This window comes from Polypterus senegalus, chromosome 13 (assembly GCF_016835505.1).
Source record: "Polypterus senegalus isolate Bchr_013 chromosome 13, ASM1683550v1, whole genome shotgun sequence".
In the NCBI taxonomy this organism is placed as follows: domain Eukaryota; kingdom Metazoa; phylum Chordata; class Cladistia; order Polypteriformes; family Polypteridae; genus Polypterus; species Polypterus senegalus.
In genome coordinates this window covers 123,864,378-123,886,098 of record NC_053166.1, presented here as the reverse complement: position 1 = coordinate 123,886,098, position 21,721 = coordinate 123,864,378, and the positions used below count along the sequence as shown (strand labels likewise).

The 21,721-nt window shown below is 35.7% G+C and overlaps 1 protein-coding gene across 3 annotated transcripts in view; it reads left to right on the top strand.

Moving 5' to 3' along the window:
• The window catches only part of rhot2 (ras homolog family member T2), a 52,001-nt gene that overhangs the window by 15,706 nt on the left and 14,574 nt on the right, over positions 1 to 21,721 (top strand). For all 3 annotated transcript variants that reach the window (XM_039775450.1, XM_039775451.1, XM_039775452.1), the window contains exons 8-12: positions 169 to 270; positions 4,306 to 4,404; positions 4,806 to 4,914; positions 11,495 to 11,615; positions 17,085 to 17,169. In XM_039775450.1, coding sequence (XP_039631384.1) covers positions 169 to 270; positions 4,306 to 4,404; positions 4,806 to 4,914; positions 11,495 to 11,615; positions 17,085 to 17,169 — 516 coding nt within the window. The remainder of the gene's footprint in view (positions 1 to 168; positions 271 to 4,305; positions 4,405 to 4,805; positions 4,915 to 11,494; positions 11,616 to 17,084; positions 17,170 to 21,721) is intronic.

The window sequence follows — 21,721 nt, the reverse complement described above, 5'->3', positions numbered from 1 at the left end:
AATAAATCTCCTGATACAAACTGCAGTCTAATGTACTTTGTAAATACTGTAGAACTTAATTTTGACTCTTATGTTTTTCACATTAATGTTTTGTAGCCTTTTCTTCGTTAACAACTGTATGGTAACTGCCCAAAGATCTTATTTAGCCACAATTTTTGTTTACTTCAGTGTTCAGCAAAGAATTTGAAAAACATCTCAGAGCTCTTCTATTATGCTCAGAAAGCCGTACTTCACCCTACTGCACCACTGTATGATCCTGAAAATAAACAGGTATGGTTATTTAAGTCAGAATCATAGACCTACATGATATTGCGCTTAGCCTTGTTCAGTTATTAGAGCATATTGTTTCTGTGACATGGTCTGTGCTAGTTTCTCACTTTAGTTCAATTTATTCTATGTATACTGATTACTGAGTGTCCAGGGTGCTTACACAAATTTAAAATATAATAATTGAAAAAGAACTTAAAGACATCGCTACACAACATTAACATTAAAAAGAGTTCATCTGGTTAAGTGAACAATAATATATTGTTTTTGCTTAAAACGTAACCACAGTTATACTTACAGGGTTTAACTTAAAAATATTTTGACATTTGATAGTGGAAAAGAGGAAGCCAGAAAGTTCACTTTTAACCAGTGCTTTTATTAGTGAAAAGTAATGCAAACAGCACCTTGCAAGACAACTTTCAAATGCTATATGTTTCCAACATCATACAATTAAATTAAAAGGGGTTTGCAGGAAAGGGAACCTTATGAGACCAGACAAAATGTTCCACCTCTTGTGATGCATTAATTGTTGCTCTTCTGGCAACGTTAATTTAAAATGTAGTGTGTATAGTGTAGTGTTGGATAGGTAATAAAATGTTGACTTCAGTATTGATACCAGCTGCTGAACCTCAGTACTTGTATTAGAATGGTTCCAAAGCAAATAGCAGATAATTACAAAACATCCCTGCCTTACTCCAGCCACCTTAATACACTGCACAATTGCTCGAAAGTAATATTGCAGTGACGGGGTGCCCTTAATGAAGTCACATCTGGGGATGTTCACCCTTGAATTCTTGACAATAAGGCAATGGCAAGGTCTTGATTGCATTGGATCAGTTAGGGGGTGGGGCACCCCTGTGTAATCTGGTTTGCATCGAACCTATGAGGGAAATTTTTAATCAGGTCAAAACAATGAGGTAGTCCCCCATGATGTCACAGTCATGTCAATGAATGCTCTTTCGCGAAGCCTTCAGAATGTCTAAGCAAATTTTTCCATGGATACTCCAGTAGTATCAAGGGGAGAGGTTTCAGTGTAAAGCTGATGTTTACTTCCAGTACTGAAAATCTCAACATTCTAGTAAAATACTGTTTTTAATTTTAAGGTTTTCAGTACTTTTCCAGTAAAGTTATGCTGCCCAAAACTAGTATACTGTAGACTTTGCCAATGTTACTACTTGATAATGGCTTAAAATGCAAAGTCTGACATTTGCAGATTTGATTTTATTTGTGCTTTGTGAATTCTGTATTCAGAGTACTTCACTCTAAGATGTACCTTAGCAGACATGGACAAAGCTAAAATGTACTGACATTTTTAAAAATTGTGAATTTTTAATGCAGATAGTGTTTTGGGTTCACTAGTTTGGATCTTTATTATTAAATAAAATCATTTGATTTTTAAAGTTTTTATTTTCCAGTTGCAGACGTTTTTAATAAATCATATTAAAATTCATTTATTATTAAAATTATTACTTTCATAAGAACAAGGCAAGTATGTCTTGTTTCATTGATGTGACCATCTTGTGGTATTAAAAATTCTTTTAAATTGAAATAAGCTAGATTGGCAAATGCCATGGTAGAAAATAATCAGCAATTGATAATAATCATGATAAATCTACACTCACCAGCCATTTCATTAGGTACACCTGTAAAATGCTTGTTAATGCAGTTAACAGCCTACCTGAGTATTGTTGCTGACTATGTCCATCCATTTTTGACCGCAGTGTACCCATCTTTTGAACACTACTTCCAGCAGAATAACTTGCCATGTAACAAACCTCAGATCATCTCAAACTGGTTTCTTGAACATGACAATGAGTTCATTATACTCAAATGGCTCCACAGTTAACTGATTTTAGTCCAGTAGCACCTATGGGAGATTTGCATCTTAAATATATAGCTGTCAAATATCCTGCAACTGCGTGAGGCTATCTTGCCAGTATTGAGGAAGGTTTCTAGCACTTTGTTGAATCTATGCCACAAAGAATTATGGCAGTTCTGAAGTCAAAAGTGAATCCAACCCTGTACTAGCAAGGTGTACATAATAAAGTGGCCGGTGAGTGTATATCTCTGCACTATTTATATTCTGTTATAATACAGAGCTCATAGTTATTTTTTATGTCACATTTGTTTTATTTTAGCATATAAGTAAAACACTGTATGTTCTCAATATAGCATATGTTACTGCCGTTGCACCTGCTTTAAAATTTTCTGAATTCTTGCTTTAATACATTTGAAAATTGATATGTTTCATTTTAAAGCAGAGGCCACTAATTGGTATTTCTAAGGAAGGACTGGGCTTAATTCACACTGCTTTGTAATCCACTATGAGACTGAAGTGTGATGTTTTTTTTTGTTACATTGTTACTTGCATCACCATTTTGCTTGTGCATCTTGGTAGTGTTTTATGTGTGAATAAAGTTCTAATAGTGCAGATGCATAGCAACTGTGGTTACATTTCCAGAATTTCAGAGTAAACAAAGTGTATTTTTAAGTTTTGTATTTTCACTGCCCCCAGTATATAACTTTAACCAATTTATTACTTAGAGCATACTAGAATATGTTTAAATTAATCATATATCATATAACCATAGGCTACACATTTAAAGAAATTAGGAATTTGTAAATTGTTTTTTGTTGGGCATTTTACACTTAATCTGACTGAGCCCATTATAAATTGATTTTCCCTGAAAAGCAGTGGAGTCCTGCTATAGTGTTTTTCTTCCACATTCCATTTTGTGCTAATCTATACTAATGAAAGGCAAAGCCCTCACTGACTGACTCACTCACTCACTCACTAATTCTCCAACTTTCCATGTAGGTAGAAGGCTGAAATTTGGCAGGCTAATTCCTTACAGCTTACTTACAAAAGTTAAGCAGGTTTCATTTCAAAATTCTATGCGTAACGGTCATAACTGGAACCTACTTACATACATATATACGGCCATAGCCTGCAGCTCGGTCGCTGTGTGAGGCGGAGTTGCGTCCCCCATCACACCTCCCACGTAATTGAGTGCTTGCCCATATAAGGCCGTCCGTCAGCAGCAATCCAATAGACACGCTGCCGCTAAATATTTGCGGGTGAAGGACTGTGCTTTTGCAAATGAAGATGAGATGGTCAGGGATAGACTAGTGTTTGGCACAAACTCAGCGAAAGTGCGAGAGAAACTTTTAAGTGCCGGGTCATTACATTAAACATTTACATTTAACATTAAATAATGCCGTGGACATCGCAAGATCACACGAGATAGCACAAGCACAGCTGAGAACCTTCGATGCATGTACTCCGAGCGGCTCACGTGAACTGACTGTGAACGGAGTACGCAGAGAACAAGCAAGAGCTTCAAAGAGCGCTGAACAAAAAACGCATTACACAATTGAGAAGGCAGCAAAAGAATATGAAGAGAGTGACGCATACAAGCATATTCATAAGCGCAGCTACTGCGGAAACAAAGCACGGTGTAAACCTTAAGTTTAAATTAAGTTCATAGACAGGCTGCCGCTAAATATTCGCAGGCAAATCCACAACTTAATACCGGGAATGCCTATTAAACATGTTAGATTCACGAGTACCAATTTGGGTAGTGATCACTTTGATGAATGAAACCTGTTATCTTTACAACAGTTGACAACGAAGATGAGATGGTCAGGGATAGACTAGACAAACACGGAATGTAACTTAAACACAACACATCCTCCAAATACGAACCTGATTGAAACAAATAATGATAATCAAATCCTTGATGACAGCAACACTCATAACAGTCACAAAACAATTGCATTGACAATTATGTTACATTATTTTTAAAATGTTTCCTTTTCTTTTTCGTAACTTCTTTAACACACTACTTCTCCGCTGTGAAGCGCGGGTATTTTGCCAGTGTATAATAAAATGGCAACTTTAATAAATGAATGAATGTAATAAACTGTATTACACAGATGTACATATTTTTCAAGCTGCATTTTAATAATTACTCAGATTTACTGTGCTGCTTGACCTTTGAGTTTTCTCATGACCATCCATTGTCTTTTGAGCTGTAGTTGAGACAACAGTGTGTGAGGGCCCTAAGTAGAATCTTCACTATCTCAGACCAGGACAACGATGGAATACTTAGTGATGATGAGCTAAACTTTTTTCAGGTAACCAACAGTATTCCTATTATTGCTCTTATGTGTTGGATGTGTTTATGTTATTTTAATTGTTGCAAAAACATACATGCTATGTTTAAACAAAGGATAATATATGCTTTCGAAATATGTAGAGTCCACAATTGTGTCCACAGTTTACTGTATATAAGGCTAGAAAAATAATTTGGCAGCAAGGGTACATGATGAGAATTTTGCCAGCTTTATATTGTTTTTTTTACCTTTTGAATTTCTATAGTGTATAGTGCTATTCTGTAATTTAAAAAATGAATCATCTGTCATTTATTATTGTAAATATATGACATAATTACCCTTTTTTCTGTTTACTTTATCACTAGATATGAATTTTTAACAGCACTTGAATTATAGTGTTTTTTTTCTTACTGCCTCCTCAGAAAGCTTGCTTTGGCAATCCACTGGCTCCCCAGGCACTGGAGGATGTGAAAAATGTTGTGTGGAAGAACACCAGTGATGGTGTGCAAGACAATGGCCTTACATTGAATGGTAAGGATTGTATCAGAGTGTCTTGTTTATGTACAATTTCTGATTCTTAAGAAGCACAAATTTAATTTGAGGACCTACTGTATAGTTCTTGGCTGCATAAGGAAAGTTCTTAGCAGTGTGCAAAACACATGTTCAGATGTTATTAATCATAAATTCATCAGCATACAACGTAGGAAGAAAAAAGCAGCAGAGAAATGTAATTCTCAAGCTATTCATCATGCTCTGTTATTTAGCAACAATGAACTGACATGTCAGGTTTTGTCTTCTGATAAACACTTTTGTGTGTTCTGATTGTTTATCTGTGTTTTCATTAGCTTACTTGTGTAGATGTTCTTTGCCTCTTAGATCATTTAAAGACGTTTGGCTTGATTTTCCCAACTCCATCACCAGTTATTGTACTTAATCTGTCTATTCTACAATAATTCTGCCTCTGAGTATAATTCAGGAATGTCATCCTTGCAGAGAAAAGTAATCCTTCTTTCCATACATTTTTAAAACCTGATTAGTTCAACTTCAGGGTTGCAGGCCCTAGAGCAAGCCCTAAGTTGAATAATATTTTGTGAAGTGATATGCAGAATTAAGTGTGGTTTAAAAAAATTAATCTATGCTCTCTCTCTTGCAAAGGATCTGTCAAATTATTTATGCAAAGCTCTCTGGCTTTTTTTCACAATGACTGAGATTCAAGTAATAAATTGAAAATATTCTGATACTGCACAATATTATTTAATTTGGCTAAAGCATGTGTAAATGCATCTGCTGTGAGGAAACTGCACAATGAACTTAGATTATCATAATTTAGTTTGGGATGCTGGGGGGAATCATTCAATTGCCTTATATCAGCAGGCATTTAAAAACCCAGGGGCGTTTCTTAGCATACTGTGGTGAAGTGAGAATGTGGCTAAAAGTGCTCCAAAGAGAGCCCGTCCTGGAGGAGATGGAGGGGATTTTTCGATAATGGCATCCAATTTTTTCACAATCCTGTTTTCCACTTCAGTTTCCAGTGTGTCCAGGGTTAGCCCTGTACTGGAGCAGACTTTCCTGAAACATTTGAGCTCAAGTTGCTTTCTGAGGAGACCACAATATAAAACTATTCACTGGTTACTACAGACTGGTGCATAAATTGAACATTTCTAGCAGCTTGCCCCATGCATCAAAAATGTGATTCTCCTTAGGAAGTACAGTCTGGTTTGGGCCTTCTTGTACAGCACCACTGTGTTTTCAGGCTAGTCCAGTTTGTTATTTATATGAGCCCCCAGGTACTTGTAACTCTGCATCACTTCCATATCCGCCCCTGAATGATGACTGGTCTCTGGGGCTCTTTGGCACTCTGGAAGTCCAAGACAAACTCTTTTGTTTTCCTGATAATGAGTTGCAGGTGGCTGTTCATGCACCCCAAGATTATGTCGTCCACAAGCCCCATGTACTCCAGATCTCTATTATTAATGCAGCCTATGAGGGAGGAGACATCTGAAAATTTCTGTAGGTGGCAAGCGCTGATATTGTACAGGAAATCTGTTGTGTAGAGGGTAAACAATAAGAGAGACAGGACAGTTCCTTATGGTGCTCCATTGTTACACAGCCCCTGAGCTTCACAAATTGCTGTTTGTTGGTCTGGCAGTCCATGATCCAGGAGATTGTGGAGGCATAAAGATGCAAAGTCATGAGTTTTTTCCCCAGTCAGTGAGGCAGAATGGTGGATTTTATCCACTGTTCAAAAAGTACTAAACAAATCAAAACTATCTTATATTTTAAATTCTACTTAATTCTATTAAGTATCGACCCTTTACCTTGATGATAGCTGTCTAAAATCGTGATATTCCCTCAACCATCTCTATAAGAGAATATCCTAGGACACTCTTTCTTCTGCAGTCCATTCCATTCTAAAATATTATATGTAGTTTGATGACAGGTAGAGGTCACGTCATCTGCTGCCAAATTCCACCACTCTCCATCTTTGTCAAATATCTCTTAAAAAGTCTAGATGTATGTTTTTGGTGTATTCAGCCATACCGCATCCACTTCAGTACAGGAATTTAACCTAAAGCTAAGTATGTTTGGGTCCAAACAGTGCTTCAATGGGAGACCAAATAGGTAAAGCTTGGGCTGATGTTGAAAGAGGTGTTGTGGTCTGAATGTGTATCCTGATGCTACAGTGGAGTGATGAGGACACTGTTCTGTAAAACTAATGATGTCCATTGGATGAGATGTAAAACCGAGTTCCTCTATCTCTGTCCATAAAAGATCCCTGGACATCCTTTGTAAAAAGTAGGGTATATCCTGATGTCCAGGCTAAATTGCCCACAATAGCCTAGTCATTCTGGCACCTATCTCTTTCCCCACTTCACCACCTAACACCTAATGTGTCATGAGCATACTAGTGCAAAATAATAATAATAATAATAAGTTTTATTTATGTAGCCCCTTTCATACACTCAATGACACTTTGCAATTCAATAAACACATTAACAAGACAATAGAAATTACATACAAGAAAATGAATGATACTCATTAGAAATATGTTTTTAACAGGATTTTGAAATGAGTAATGTGATTTTTCCTTGCAAAGGCTGAGAGGAACAGCATTCCAAATTTTAAGGGCTGTCACACCATCCAGGCGGATGCTACCCATTACTGGTGATTGAAGTGACTCCCCACTCACTGAAGTGCTTTGAGTAGTGAGAAAAGAACTATATAAATTATTTTTATTATTAATGTCTCGCTGGAAAACAAATGACGACTTAACTAAGTGCACTAGATTTGATGACATATCACTGCAGAATGCAGTGTCACCTCAGTTCTAAATAAATCAGCAGCAGTGTTACCAGCAAAGTAACCCACACTGTTGTAACTCCCCTTATGTTTCACACTGGGAACCACAGATGTAGACATCATCACATCATCTGTCTCACAAAGGTTCAACTAGATAGATAGATAGATAGATAGATAGATAGATAGATACTATGTTACATAGTTAAAGTTATCTGTAAATATTTATATATATATATATATATATATATATATATATATATATAATGTGTGTGTGTTTGATGTGGCCACTTCTGCCACCCAAAGCCAACACAGACAGACACAAGTTAAGCACACGTGCTTTTTATTTTTTCTTTTCCTCTCGTATAGCACAGTTCACACAAAAGCTCTTCTGCTTTCTTCTTTTTCTCTCTCTTTCTTCGACTCCTCCGGGCAAGCTGCTTCTACATCCTACCAACTCTGTCTACATGTGCCCCATGTGCACAACTTTATCTGCATATGGACAGCTGTTTTAAGCAAACCGAGACTTCTGTGCAACTGCTTTATAATGTCCTACATGTACTGCTTCTTCCACATGTGAACAGCTGCCTCAAGTAAAGAGGCCTTGCTATAGTACCTTAGCATAAGTAGAGACAAGAGTTGTCTTTATACCCGAGTGTCACTCAGCTCCTGTACTTCTGTAATTAAGCACAAGTCTTTTCTAATCAAAATGTATATAAGATTATGGAAAGCATTCATCCAGTGTTTCTCCAAACTTTGGACTGGTATTGTATGTGAAACAAAGTGTATAATACCTTTAGTTTAGCTGCTGAAAGTGCACATCCTGTAAGTTCCTTTAATCAAATGGTAGATTTGTGGTTCAATGTGAGCTCAAATTCTTCTTATGAATTAAATCATTGTCTTTTTGGTGTTTTTTTTTATTTAATACTTTTGATATGGTCTGTTGAAATTTGGGAAAACATAAGAAATAAAGTGTTCTTCAGTTATATTCATATTATATTATGTTTATTAAAATGTGATATTTTGTTATGCAATTTACTAAACAAAACTTGTACTTTAATCCGTGTCAAAAGTGCTCAATCTTCCGCAATAGATATTCATAAAGATCAAAAATAAGTTTGTTTTATCTTGGTAGAGTAATATATATTGCTCTACTTACCCCTATTGTATTATTAATATGTAGCCTTAGAATGTCTAATCTCACAGACTTACCACTGTTTATAAGGTATTGTTCTATATAACTTATCCCCACCTTCCCTTCTATATCTATAACCGCAGGCAATTAGATGTAGTAAAAAGACAAGCAGGAGTTATGTTACACATAAAATAATGTATTATTGATAATATTCATAAATAATAACAAAATTCAAAGTACATTTGAATATTGGCAACCATACAACCTGATTAAATGGTGATATGTAGTTTCAGGTGGCACACAGACTTGTAGTTACTTAAAATGTCTCTAGTTAAGGCATCATTGGTGCTCAGCTTTCTTCAAACAGGCCTCAAGCCTGTTCAGTATGTCTGCAGAGCTGTGTTGTTCATTGTGCTGTTCTTGTCAGTTCATGGTGTGATGGTCTTCATCAGTTGTTAACAAGAGAAAGATACTTCTACATCATCACAGGTTAGCAAGAGAGAAAGAATGTGGTTGAGCAAGCAAATTTATAGGTTTTCTGTCCAACCCCTATAGCCAATAGGACATCATGGTACTTAAAGACCTCTGAGACAAGCCAATTCCAAACAGCCATACCTCAGACCAATGGGGGGAAATAGTACATCTTAACACCTGCAACCCCCCAAACCATATGCTAAACATCCTGGCTTCCTTGTGGGGGGTTGAAAGACTTTAGCATAGAAACACTCGCCAAACTGGTTTAAGACACATCTCCCAAATCCTGTCGTAAAATTACAAAAAGATTTAGTTGTAAACAGGGGGGCAAACACGAATGCCTCTCACCAAAGTAACACTAAATTACATTGCTTTGCCTAAATTATAAATAAAGACATACAAAACATTTATCAAGTTATATGCAAAATCTTACATCACAACAAAGTTGTTTTAGCATAGTTACAGGGCACCCTCAATCATAGTAAAGAGGGTTAACTATGAAAAATAGTAATAATAAACAGATCCTTAACTATACTTCAGATCAAATCTGTAGCAACCAATTTTCCTAGCACTTTTTATATTTTGTTTACAACAAAGTATTCATTTTGCAGTCATTAGCTCACATTTGGATTTGACTGTTTCCCTCCTCTCATTCCTATTTTTATATCTTTGTACCAGGAAAAATGATGAATGTGCAGAATTATATAACTATCATAAATGACAGTGTGCTCCTTCCCTGTCTGATTTCAAGGTGCCATTATCCTGAGAGTGACTATCTGCAAATTTTGATCATAAGCAGGGTTTCAGGCTTAGTCCTTTTCAATAAAGTTAAATTCTGTTCTACCCAGCCCCATATCCTCAGGTCATTATTTAATAGTATTTAGAGTAGGGAAAACTTACCCAACCTGCCTGACAGTGACACACCCCTGATCAATAACAGTGCTGCCTACAGCTAATCCTTTTCAGAGAAAACAGCAATAAACTTGCCCTCCTGTCACAACTGAGTAGATTTAACTGTTGTATTTGTAAAAAAGATAGTTGCAAAATGTACAATTTGTGGATGTACAGTAACTGAGCAGCTAAACAAATTTGCATTGAAATAGGTTTGTTATACACTGTGACTTTTTTATAACCTTTTTTCTCCACTGTGCACTTTGTTAACAGATATATGTTGCGAATAATTCGCCTCTGAATATATAAATTAGGCATGTACTGGTACATGTAATCAAATGATTTCCAAATATGGAGTTCCTACTGGAATACCTTGTACAAAACTATTGAGATCCTTTCTGATGACCCGATGATGATGATATTCAAGCAAGACAAAAATAAATCCATTCCACTAATACCTGTCACATGGTACTTCAACTCAACAGTGAATCAATATTTTTTTTCTTTTCTATCAACCTGTGTCTTTTGTTCTTTAAAATAAATGTAAACTTAAGGGCATAACAGGCACTGGGTGAAGGGCCACTTTGGCTGTACTTGAACGTGCATTACAGTTGAATATTCACTTTTCATTTCACATCATTTTGAATCAAAGAGCCAAACTGCAGTGGATTGACAAAAATAAACTTCTATTGATAGCACTTTGCTCATCAGAGTAAATCCACATTGCTACAACTGAATGTGAGGAATGAACACCTAATCCAGAACATGGCTAACAATTTAAAATGTTGACTTTGGCAGGATATCAGTATAAATTAAACAAAAAAAAATTCAGGACACTTACGGGTACTTGTTCTATTAAATGAAATTAAACAGTGTTACAGATTAAAGAGACAGACACTGTCAAGACTTGTTGAAACTCAGTCTGAGTAGGTGCAAACCAAGTTCAGCTGACAGTAAATGGGTATATTTTTCACTAATACTATTCTACTTAGAATTTTGTATTTTTGCAAGAATATTTAAGTGGTCAGTGGGTTTGAGCTGTGATTATGAACGTTTGTGTTCATCATGAAATATACATAAGTATACTTTGTTTATAAGAGATACTCTTGCTTTTTTCACAATTAAAATGAAAAAAATTCAAAACAAAAACCAACTCATGCTGACCCCAACCCCCTTTATGAATTTATTTATTGCATCTGACCTTTTCCTTATCGCGTTGCACCTTCTCGGTGTTAGACAGTATTATTCTTTTTTGTTGTTTGGCTGTAGTCTTTTGTGTTCAACACACCTTGAACAATGTTCCTCTGTCTCTAGGATTTTTGTTCCTGAACACACTGTTTATTCAGAGGGGCCGACATGAGACCACCTGGACAATCCTCAGGAAGTTTGGCTATGATGACTCGCTGGAACTCACAGATGACTACCTCTACCCACAGTATGTATAACAGGGGATGAAATTAATCGAAAGAGTAGTTAATTGCTGTAAGGTAAATATTAATATGGTTCAAAAAGTTGTAGGCATTTCATTTCAATATACTAAAATATGTAATAACATTTTCTTTTATGCCAGGTTTTTATGTATTTCTTTGCTTGTTTGTGTTTGTATATATACTTTTATGTTTGTCCTTCTGACATTATAACTCCATCTAGATGGTTGGAGATGCATTTAAATTCCATCTAATTTTAACAACTGTTTAGCAACTAAAATAGGAGGATTTGTCACTTTTGCAACACTCATCTTATCAGGCCCTGTATGATGCTTTATTAGGACTACAGTGCTGAATTCATGCAAGTTCAGACTGGTTGTCTGTGCTAAGAGGTATCCTACCCACAGAAGATGTTTAGTTAAAAAAATATATATGAACTGACAGCCAAGTCTTGATCTTTTACATTTCTTTATGCAAAAGTCTTCTCGGTTTTGGTTTGTTGTGCTCCTTGATACTTTATAGAGAAAGAGGGATCTGTATTGCATTATGCATTTTAACAGCATCAGCAGAAACCATACTAATTTTTTGAGAAAGTTTTTATAAATAATGCATACAGTACCTTATTAACAAGATGATGTAAAAGTGTCAAACAGGAGAGTACATATATCACATATAGACAGTTAAGCTTTCAGACTATAATAGCCTCTGGCCTCCTTTATTTTTCTGCCAGTGCTAACTGCTTGTTTGACTATTACTGGTTTAACATTTAAACAGACTTAAATTTATGAAAGGAAGTGGAAATATGATGCATCTGTACAGCGTCATATTTTTGTTGTTTATGGAAAACGTTTTGCGAAGATGGCATGATTCAGCATGAAGTGTTAAATAATGTCACTAGGAAGCAGCAAACATCATAAAATGAAGCAAAATATAAGCCTCCTCTTTATTTTGAAATGAATTTTGTTCCTTATTGACTCATTTATATTTTCCTTCTAAAGTTCCTGGGGCCTCATGTATAAATGGTGCGTACGCACAGAAATGTTGCGTAAGAACTTTTCCACGTTCAAATCGCGATGTATAAAACCTACACTTGGTGTAAAGCCACGCACTTTTCCACGGTACCTCATGCCTTGTCGTACGCAAGTTCTCCGCTCGGTTTTGCAGACTGGCGGCACCCAGCGTCAAAGCAATGGTACTGTTCCTGTGTAATTACTCATTATTTTCATGACGCGGCTTTATAAATACACAGAAACTAACCGCATATTGTTTATTAGTGTAATGCATCTGATTGTAATTAACTTGTAACAATATAATGGTCCAGGGAACAGCCATAGTATTCCAAATACCATAACTGCTTTAGCGTTGTTACTCTCACTGCACCTTTCTCCTTCTTCTTCTTCTTCTTTCAGCTCCTCCCGTTAGGAGTTGCCACAGCGGATCATTTTTTTCCATATTACTCTCACTGCAACACTCGGAGTATTTATATCACTGTATCTGAGTGTGAATCACAGCAGCAGCTGATCGAAAAGAGAATTATCAGTATACAGTTTCATGGACACGCTGTCTCAGCCACGGCAAAACGTTTTAAAGCCTTTCCTGTACGGACCTCATGGTTCAGAAACAGTTTAATCCCAAGAACTTTAAATGCACTCAATCAATTGCACCTTGTAGAACTGTTTGTACTTATAAGTACAATCACCCCACTGTAAATTTGCACTACAGTTGTAATATTACACAACCTGAGCCACTTTATAAAGCACGTATTTACATATGATGACGATATCATTTTTAAGGTGAAATGCAGCAAAATATGTTTGTTAAATTATACAGATAAAACTTTAACTTCATTTAAATAATCTATATTCTTCACTGGGAGTGTCGTTAAGGATAGAATAATTAAACATGTACTACGAAGATATTTCAATGTTCTTTAAACGTTTTGAAGAATCGGCGCTAAGCTTACAGATGGCTTAACGTCTATTACAGAGCTGATTGTATGGCGATCGGTTACATGGGAAAAGAAAAGCACTGACTGCAGTGACAGCTACGCCAATATATATTGAATATAAAACCCCTGAGTACTGCTGCAATAAATTATTTCATCGAAGTGAAACACATGTTTAATAACGTGCTTTAACTCCTATCATCATGAATATGACATCACGTATACGTCTCAGTATTTTAGTTATTCAGAGAGCTGTAATATCACAAATGTAATGTATTCTGTGTCCAGTTAAAGGAAGAGAGCCAGTTTAAGAAGCAAGTAGTGATTCACACGCACAGAGCACATAGAAGATCAAATACAAAACAAAACATTTAACGTGCGACATTAATTACGATGTGATTTTAGAAACTGGTTAATTAAACGATTTTAAGATGAAGTTTATGATGTTCTACTTTAATGACAAAATAAACTACGTGATTAAAGTGGAAATGTCGAGATTGAAGTTGACATTTCGTGCTTTTTCCCCACTGTGTGCCTTTTTTCTCTGTACCCTAATAAGCTTTCATATGACACTCAGACAGTGGGCTACAACTCGGCTTTTCACGGCGACTTTGATATGTGACTTCTTTTTTATTTCCGGCACTATGCGATTTTGTGAACGTGAGCTTTCAAGGTTCTCCAACACACTATGTCACTCGATCAACTTCCTTTTGTTGATTATACCACGGTTTATTTGAACAAATAGTATATTTTTCCTTTGCCTCCACTTGGTATTCACTGAAATTCTTATATTTTCCCCCGTGCTTTTCTCATTGTCTTTTCACAGAAGGCTGCGCTTAAGGGCGATTTATATTATTTTGCATATTCAAAGAGGTGTAATTCTGGGAGGAGTTGGGGTGTTACATAAAGCGCGTGCACGAGCGTTAGTTTTCACGCTGATTGGGATTTATGTAGCGGAAGAACGTTGAAGTTGAAGTATGCACGCATTCCTGCATCTGGATTTTTCTGTGCGTAAGCACATTTCGGCTTTTGTGCTTACGCCATGTTATAGTGTGAGTTCTACGCACGGCGTTATACAGGAAGCCCCTGGTGATTTTTTTTGCACATATTTTAAAATCCTTTTAATAAAACTTTTTACAGCAATAAATTAAAAATTAGCCTTAATCTTGTTTTCCTAAAAGACAAATGAACTGTAGTCCTGCATAAAGTATTACTGTTGCATATATAGTACTCATTTGATAATGTAATTTTGCTTAGGAAGATCATTTATTTGTTGACCAATAACTTATCTTAGTAGTAAACAATATTTTGCATCTTGTGGCCTATACTGTAGTGTAAATTACTCAGTCATGTTTTTTTTCGTAGACTTCACTTGAGCTTTTTTACCAATCTCTAGTGTTAAATTGGTTTATTTCCATCAGCTGTCCTTACCTAATTTTCAATATTTTTTTTTTAATAAATCCATTATCTGTTTATAAGTACAAAAATAATATTCAATTATATAAAGGTTAATATGTTAAATGTGCACCACATGCCAACAATGCCTGAAAACAGAGAGAAGTAAAAGTAAATTTCCTCGCTTAAATAAATTCTGAGATAAACAAATCCCAATGGGTCCACAATTTTTACAAAAATTTAACATCCAAGTCTGTTGATCAGCTAGCCCTTTTCTGGATATCTCTGTTGTCTCTGTTTTATGTAGTGCAGTTAACAACATGTGTCATCACAATGCATTTTGTACAGCAAAATAGAGTACAATATAGCATCAAATATACAAATAGGTCATTGTATAAAAATCAGCACAGCAAATTGCCACTAACATTTTAGCAGTTGCTGTCTATCACCTTTTGCTTGAAGACTATTCTGTTTGGTTGGTGCATGGTAAAAGACTGAGAATGGGCACATTTGCCAGAGACCAGCCAAACCACTTTGTAGTTTCAATGCAATTCCATTCTACCCATGCACAGTGGACCATCTCTTTTCTCTTTTTCAAGTCTTGTCTGTTGATACTTTGTAGACTTGGAAAAGGATAGGAATTACTACCTTCAAATCTGTTTGACCTCTCATAGTAAAGTGTGGCTAGCTGTGTACAAGTTAAAAGGGGAGTTGTTGTTTCAAGTATAAGAGTTTGAACATGCTGAAATCTAATTTATCAGTGGGAGGGAGAAGATTTACCAAAATATCAGTGAAATAACTAGTTTTGTGAATGTTTTTTTCTGGATAGTGGTGATAAAGCTAGAGCTAAGTCTTTAAGCAATGTTAATCTACATTCTTATCCTAAACTATGATGATGAGCAGCTCTGAGTATTGTCTAAATGGCAGAAATGAAGTTCCTATGCAGTGCTGGTAGACTGTATGAGTGAGCATCTAGAAGAGGAAAATATGCCTTACCAGGTCTAAAAGAGCATTTGATGTGCTTTTGTCATGTAGTGAGTATGCCTTTAGTCAACTCCCACAGAAGGACTCATTGGTACAGTGTGAGCGCACCTGAGAATTTTCCAGAAGTACATGGTTGATATTGCTAAGGACAGTGTGGTCTACAACATCAGTGGTTGTTGTCACTGTAGTTCTCACCAAGACAAATAGAGATGGAAGTGAAGATGTACTTTGCTGAGCACTTCTTAGTTTTTTTTTGGAAGATTATGCATTGTTGTTCAGAAAGTATAAAGTGTATTTTTTGTGTATGATTTTCAGTACCTACTCTTTTTATATAAACCTTTTCATTAAACACCTTAATGATTTATATATATCTTTTATGAATAATGTGAGTGTTTACTTGGCTATGTAATAGTAATTTTCCTAATATTGTAAATTTGTACAAAAAGGAACTATATTAGATACAATAATTTTCAGGTTTTGCAATGCAGATTTTTGCTAAATTTTAAGTTGTAACCTGCATTAAATGACAGCCTGACACAACAGTACAAACATGAATATTTTAGTGAAACGTCACATGCACTAAAATGAAATAACAGTTCTTACCATCTGTTACAGAGCTGAATGCAAGTTTACAGCACCAAGATTGTTGCTGTTATTATATCTGTTACATTTCTGTCATTTTGAGAAAGCCTAATTTGAGGGCATGTTTCCTGTGTTGAACATGTGTCAGAAATTGTTCATTGATTAAAATTATTTTGTTTTATCATATTAATATATCTTTTTAAATGCTAACTTTGTAACTGATTATTATTGTATTGTAAAAAAAAAGTGCAAAGATAAGAAAAATACGAGGCTTCTGATATGTGTAATGATGGGCTTGCCAGTGTCATTTGTTTCTGAGAAGTATCAGTATGTTTCCTTTGAGGAAATTAACAAATTAAATTGAATTTCTGATGTAAACTTTATTTATTGCTCATGCACTGTAGGATGCATTCACGTGTTATTTCAGGACTTAGAGTCATATTTTTGATTTTGCAGTCAGAATATCAAAGTTTGTCAGGATCTTATTAGTGTTCTACATTAAGTTCATTAACCTGTTTTAGCTTATGAAACCAATGCAAGTTTCAGTATATGTGCTTTATGTTCTGGACAGGTTGAGAGTTCCACTTGGCAGTAGCACAGAGTTAAACCATAACGGCTACCGTTTCCTGCAGAAACTCTTTGAAAAGTATGATGTGGTGAGTGTTCATTGATTTTTTTAAAATTATTATTTAATGCCTTTAGCTTTCATCTTTCAGCTTGCCTTTATAACTTTAAAGATAAGTTTGGTATTTTAAGGTATTCTTTTTCCAATCAAACATGCTATTAAATGCTCTAAACACTTGTTTTAAGAAGCAGGGCTGTAATTAGTAATTTAAAATAAAAAATTCCCAGAATACTGTTCTTTTCAAATGAACAAACTCTTGACCAATGAATGAATGGGAGAGGCAAATCTTCAATTCAAAACCATGAGATTAAAAAGTTTTCTTGAAAATCACTGCAAACTAAATGGAGTAAGTAACATAAAAACAAATCATTTTTGGGTGACATATTCCTGTAGTCTCCTTAGCGTTAACATTTTTTCTTGCATTGAATTTTTTTGCTTGAAAAATTACATTATTTATTAAATCTGCTCTTCTGTAAAACATGCAAAAGACTAAAAGTACAAAGTCAGAAGTATAGAAAGTATAATAATGGTACAAAAAATAATAATGAATAATAATAAAAATAATGCTAATACCGTATACAGTCAAAATGCGTCTTTTATGTAATACATGTTGAAGCACAATGAAATACAAAATCCAACGTCATAGTCAGGACAATAGTAGCTTGATTCCTTATGGATTGTCTTTCCATACTGATCAGCTTTTGAACAGCACACTACACATGTGCAATTAACACAAGCATCACATCCAGATTCATCAGAATCATTTTCTGTTTCACTGTCCGTTTCAGTTTCATTGCCTGAAGACAGATTCACTTCGTCATTATTGCTTGTATCACTGTCAAGAGTGTGCAACACCTGCTGAAATACATTTCTTAGGAGCTGCCATTATGAGGCTAGGAGAAGACATGTCTGCACTTTTCCCTGGGTAATACTCAGGCCTGTCGCTTATGCAAGATATGTCTATGTTTGCCGAGCAATGCTCAGCACTAACGCTTTTGGCACTTTTGCAGCCCGAGTAATCCTTGGGTCTAACGCGTGCACAAGAGAAATCTATACAGTTGCCCAAGTGACGGTCGGGACTAATGCTTTCAGCACTGTTTTTACAGCCCGAGTGATGTTCGGGTCTAACGCTAAGGAGGTTAACCACCTTTGTTAAGTATCTTTTAATCATTAAAAAGAGACGCCCTGCTTAATAACACAGAATAATGCAAGGACAAATTTATTTTTGCATTTTATCGATAACCATTTGTTTTACTTTTAATATGTGTCACAGTCTCTCTTTACATTAATGAAAAGTAGGGGTGTGTGATATTGGCAAAAAATTATATCTCAATATTTTCTGGAACTTTGACGATAATAATTAGACAGTATTTTGCATCCTTTAAAAATGTTTGTAAAAGTCATATTGATCTAGCTTTGTCTTGTTAATGTGATATTAATTGTAGCTTACTAATGAGATTCATGGAAACAACAGTTAAGTAAAAAAAGTTTCACTTACTTAAAACTAAAGTAAAATAACACAAAACATTAAAATCACCAGTCAAAGTATTACTGATATCAAACAGTGCAAGTATCAGTAAACCATTGTAAAGTGGCCTACAGAGTTTACACAAAAAATTCCCACTAACACCACAAAACTATCATAATGAGAACATTTTAAACAGATACCCTTAAAGTAAACAAGATATGACTCCAAAGGGAATAAAATACTAATCATAATTAAAGTACACAGCATGAACAGTTGGAATAAACATAAACTGCTCTGCTGTAAGGTGAATTGTGCAGCATATAAGCAAGAACAAAAATCTAACATACTATACTACTGTATAGTGTAAAAATCCAAAGTTCTTTCAAATACTACATAGGAGAAAAGCTATAGCATTTCTAAACAAGTTCTGTCATATATTGCACAAAGATACAAAAAACCCATACCAATAACATTTTTAAACAAATTACTAACTTCAAGTTCTTTCCAACAGAAAAAGCAAAACGATTGTAAAATTCTTCTGAGGAAACTTCAAGTTTTTTGACTGAAAAACCAGGCTGTCCGCAGTGCCTGGCTACAAAGCAACATGGACCATGGGAACCATGGTAACAGGACGGGATGGGGCAACAAACTCTGAGCAGCCCACATCTAACTCTGCAAAAACAGATAATGTTACATGGATGGGTCTGAAATTCTAACCCCCCACCCTCATAATGTATGTGCATGCCCTCTAATCTCTGCACCCATCTCCTCTGAGCTCTGTCTTCACTCCATCCCAAGACCTGCAGCAGGGACATTCTCCACTTATCTACTTGCTTTGCATACGTGCAGTACTCTATCTTGTTAGGTTACATGAGACAGTGAATATGTGGCTGCTCGAGATGTGTTTTTGATTGTTTTTTTGCAAAGTGGGTGATAATAATTCCAGCTTGCATACTGTTAAAACAGCAATCAATATATTATTGTAGATGATATATATTGATCACTCCTGCTGAAAAGTGTTTTATGTACTAGTATTTAGGAATTAGAATGTATTAATATGCTTGAGAGTTGTTCAAGCTGTTTATTTTTATGCTCGCATGTGAGATACTTGGTAAATGAATTGCAGTATGCTAACAAACCTTGCAAACTAAGCCCCAGTTTAGAGAAGTATATGAAATAGTGGCTACAATGTTGGCTACAGTGTTTCATGACTGGACACAAGCATTTTACTTGCAAGGTCCTATAGTTACATGTTAGCAGTTAGATTCCCACAAATCTGTCAACTGTATGTCTGGCTGGAAAATTACAGTATGTGTCTGTAGCACCACCTATTTCATCTGTCTGTCTTTATCTATGTAGTGGCGTATTATTATAATATGGCAGGTTTGTGTATGATTTTTTTCTTTTATTCACAGTTTCTGATTTGTTTTCATCTTCTTTGTATAGATTGCAATTTTTGCAATAAAAGTGAAATAAGTTCTGACAGGATTTAATCAGTCGGTCATTCTCCAACCCACTATATCCTAACACAGGGTCATGGGGTCTGCTGGAGCCAATCCCCGCCAACACAAGGCGCAAGGCAGGAGCAAACCCCAGGCAGGGCGCCAGCCATCCGCAGGGCACACACAGACACCCACATACCAAGCACACACTAGGGACAATTTAGGATCGCCAATGACCTAACCTGCATGTTTTTGGACTGTGGGAGGAAACCGGAGCACCTGGAGGAAACCCACGCAGACATGGGGAGAACATGAAAACTCCACGCAGGGAGGACCTGGGAAGCGAACCCAGGGCTCCTTACTGTGAGGAAGCAGCGCTACCACTGTGCCACCGTGCCGCCCTGACACGATTTATCTTGGTTTAATTTTTTATTACACAAAATCTGTGATTTTGGCAGGGGTGTGTAGACCTTTTATATTCACTGTATATTTACTGTACAATAAATGCAAAGCTGACTGACTCATTCAACATAACACTGTTTCCTGTTTTAGTAAAAAGCTGAAGGTTAGCAGGATGTTATTTCTATGGTGGTACGTGTCAGCCATGAAAAAAGAGATTTTGATATTTCAGTATTTAGGGGTAACAAACCCCTAAAGAAAAAAAATACCACAAAATCATAATACCTTAAAAGATTTGATTGAAATTTGTTGACATTCTAGAAAAAAGAAAATTAGCCAAAACTTGTTTTATTTGTTAATATTTGTTGTTAATAATGCTGTAGCAAGTGTGACATTCTAACGCACCACATTCCCTTTTTGGCACAGCACTGACAGGAAAAACACTGCAAAAATTGTTCAAAAATGGTTTGAGGAACATGACAAAGATTTCAAGGTGTTGACTTGGCCTTCAGATCCCCAGATCTCAATCCAGTCGAACATCTGTGGGATTTGCTGAAAAAACAAGTCTAACCAGTGGAGGCCCCACCTCACAGCTTGCAGTACTTAAAGGATCCGCTGCCTTAGCCTTGGTCCAATATTATGCAGGTGGTTTTGTTGTTGTAACTGATTGGTGTATATGTTTTTATTACAACAGAGGATACTGAGAATAATGCATTTTATTTATTTATTTTTACTTTTCTGAGGCAGGAATTCCTGTTTATGTTGGCAATAGCTTTGGAGGAATCTGCATGTAAACGCCAACAAACATATAGTGGATGCAGTGACACTGGTTGAAAGCACCCTAAGCTAGGAAAAAATAAATAATGTAGTAATGTGTGCAAGCAGCAATTTAGAGCAAAGTTTATGGCAAAACAGGAATATATTTAAAATGATGTGCAAATGCCCAGGTTGCAAAAACACAATAAATAAAAATCATTTATTTACACCTTCAGTAAGGGATCTCATTAATCTAAGTAAGAAAAGTGATGGATGGCCAGTAATGCTCATATGATCCTTCCAGTCGTGATCCTTTTTTCTGGTTTGTTTTTGGATAGTAGAAAAAGTTCTTCATGACTATTAGACTTGCTTAATAATGACTGGATAGTCCATAGTATGAAAAAAAAACATGGCAAAAGTGGTCTTTTGGCCAGACATATCCATATTTACCAACAATGGTAGGTGCGATTCCCAGATATCTACAGCATATGCATTTGCTTTCTTTTAAAAAATATTGA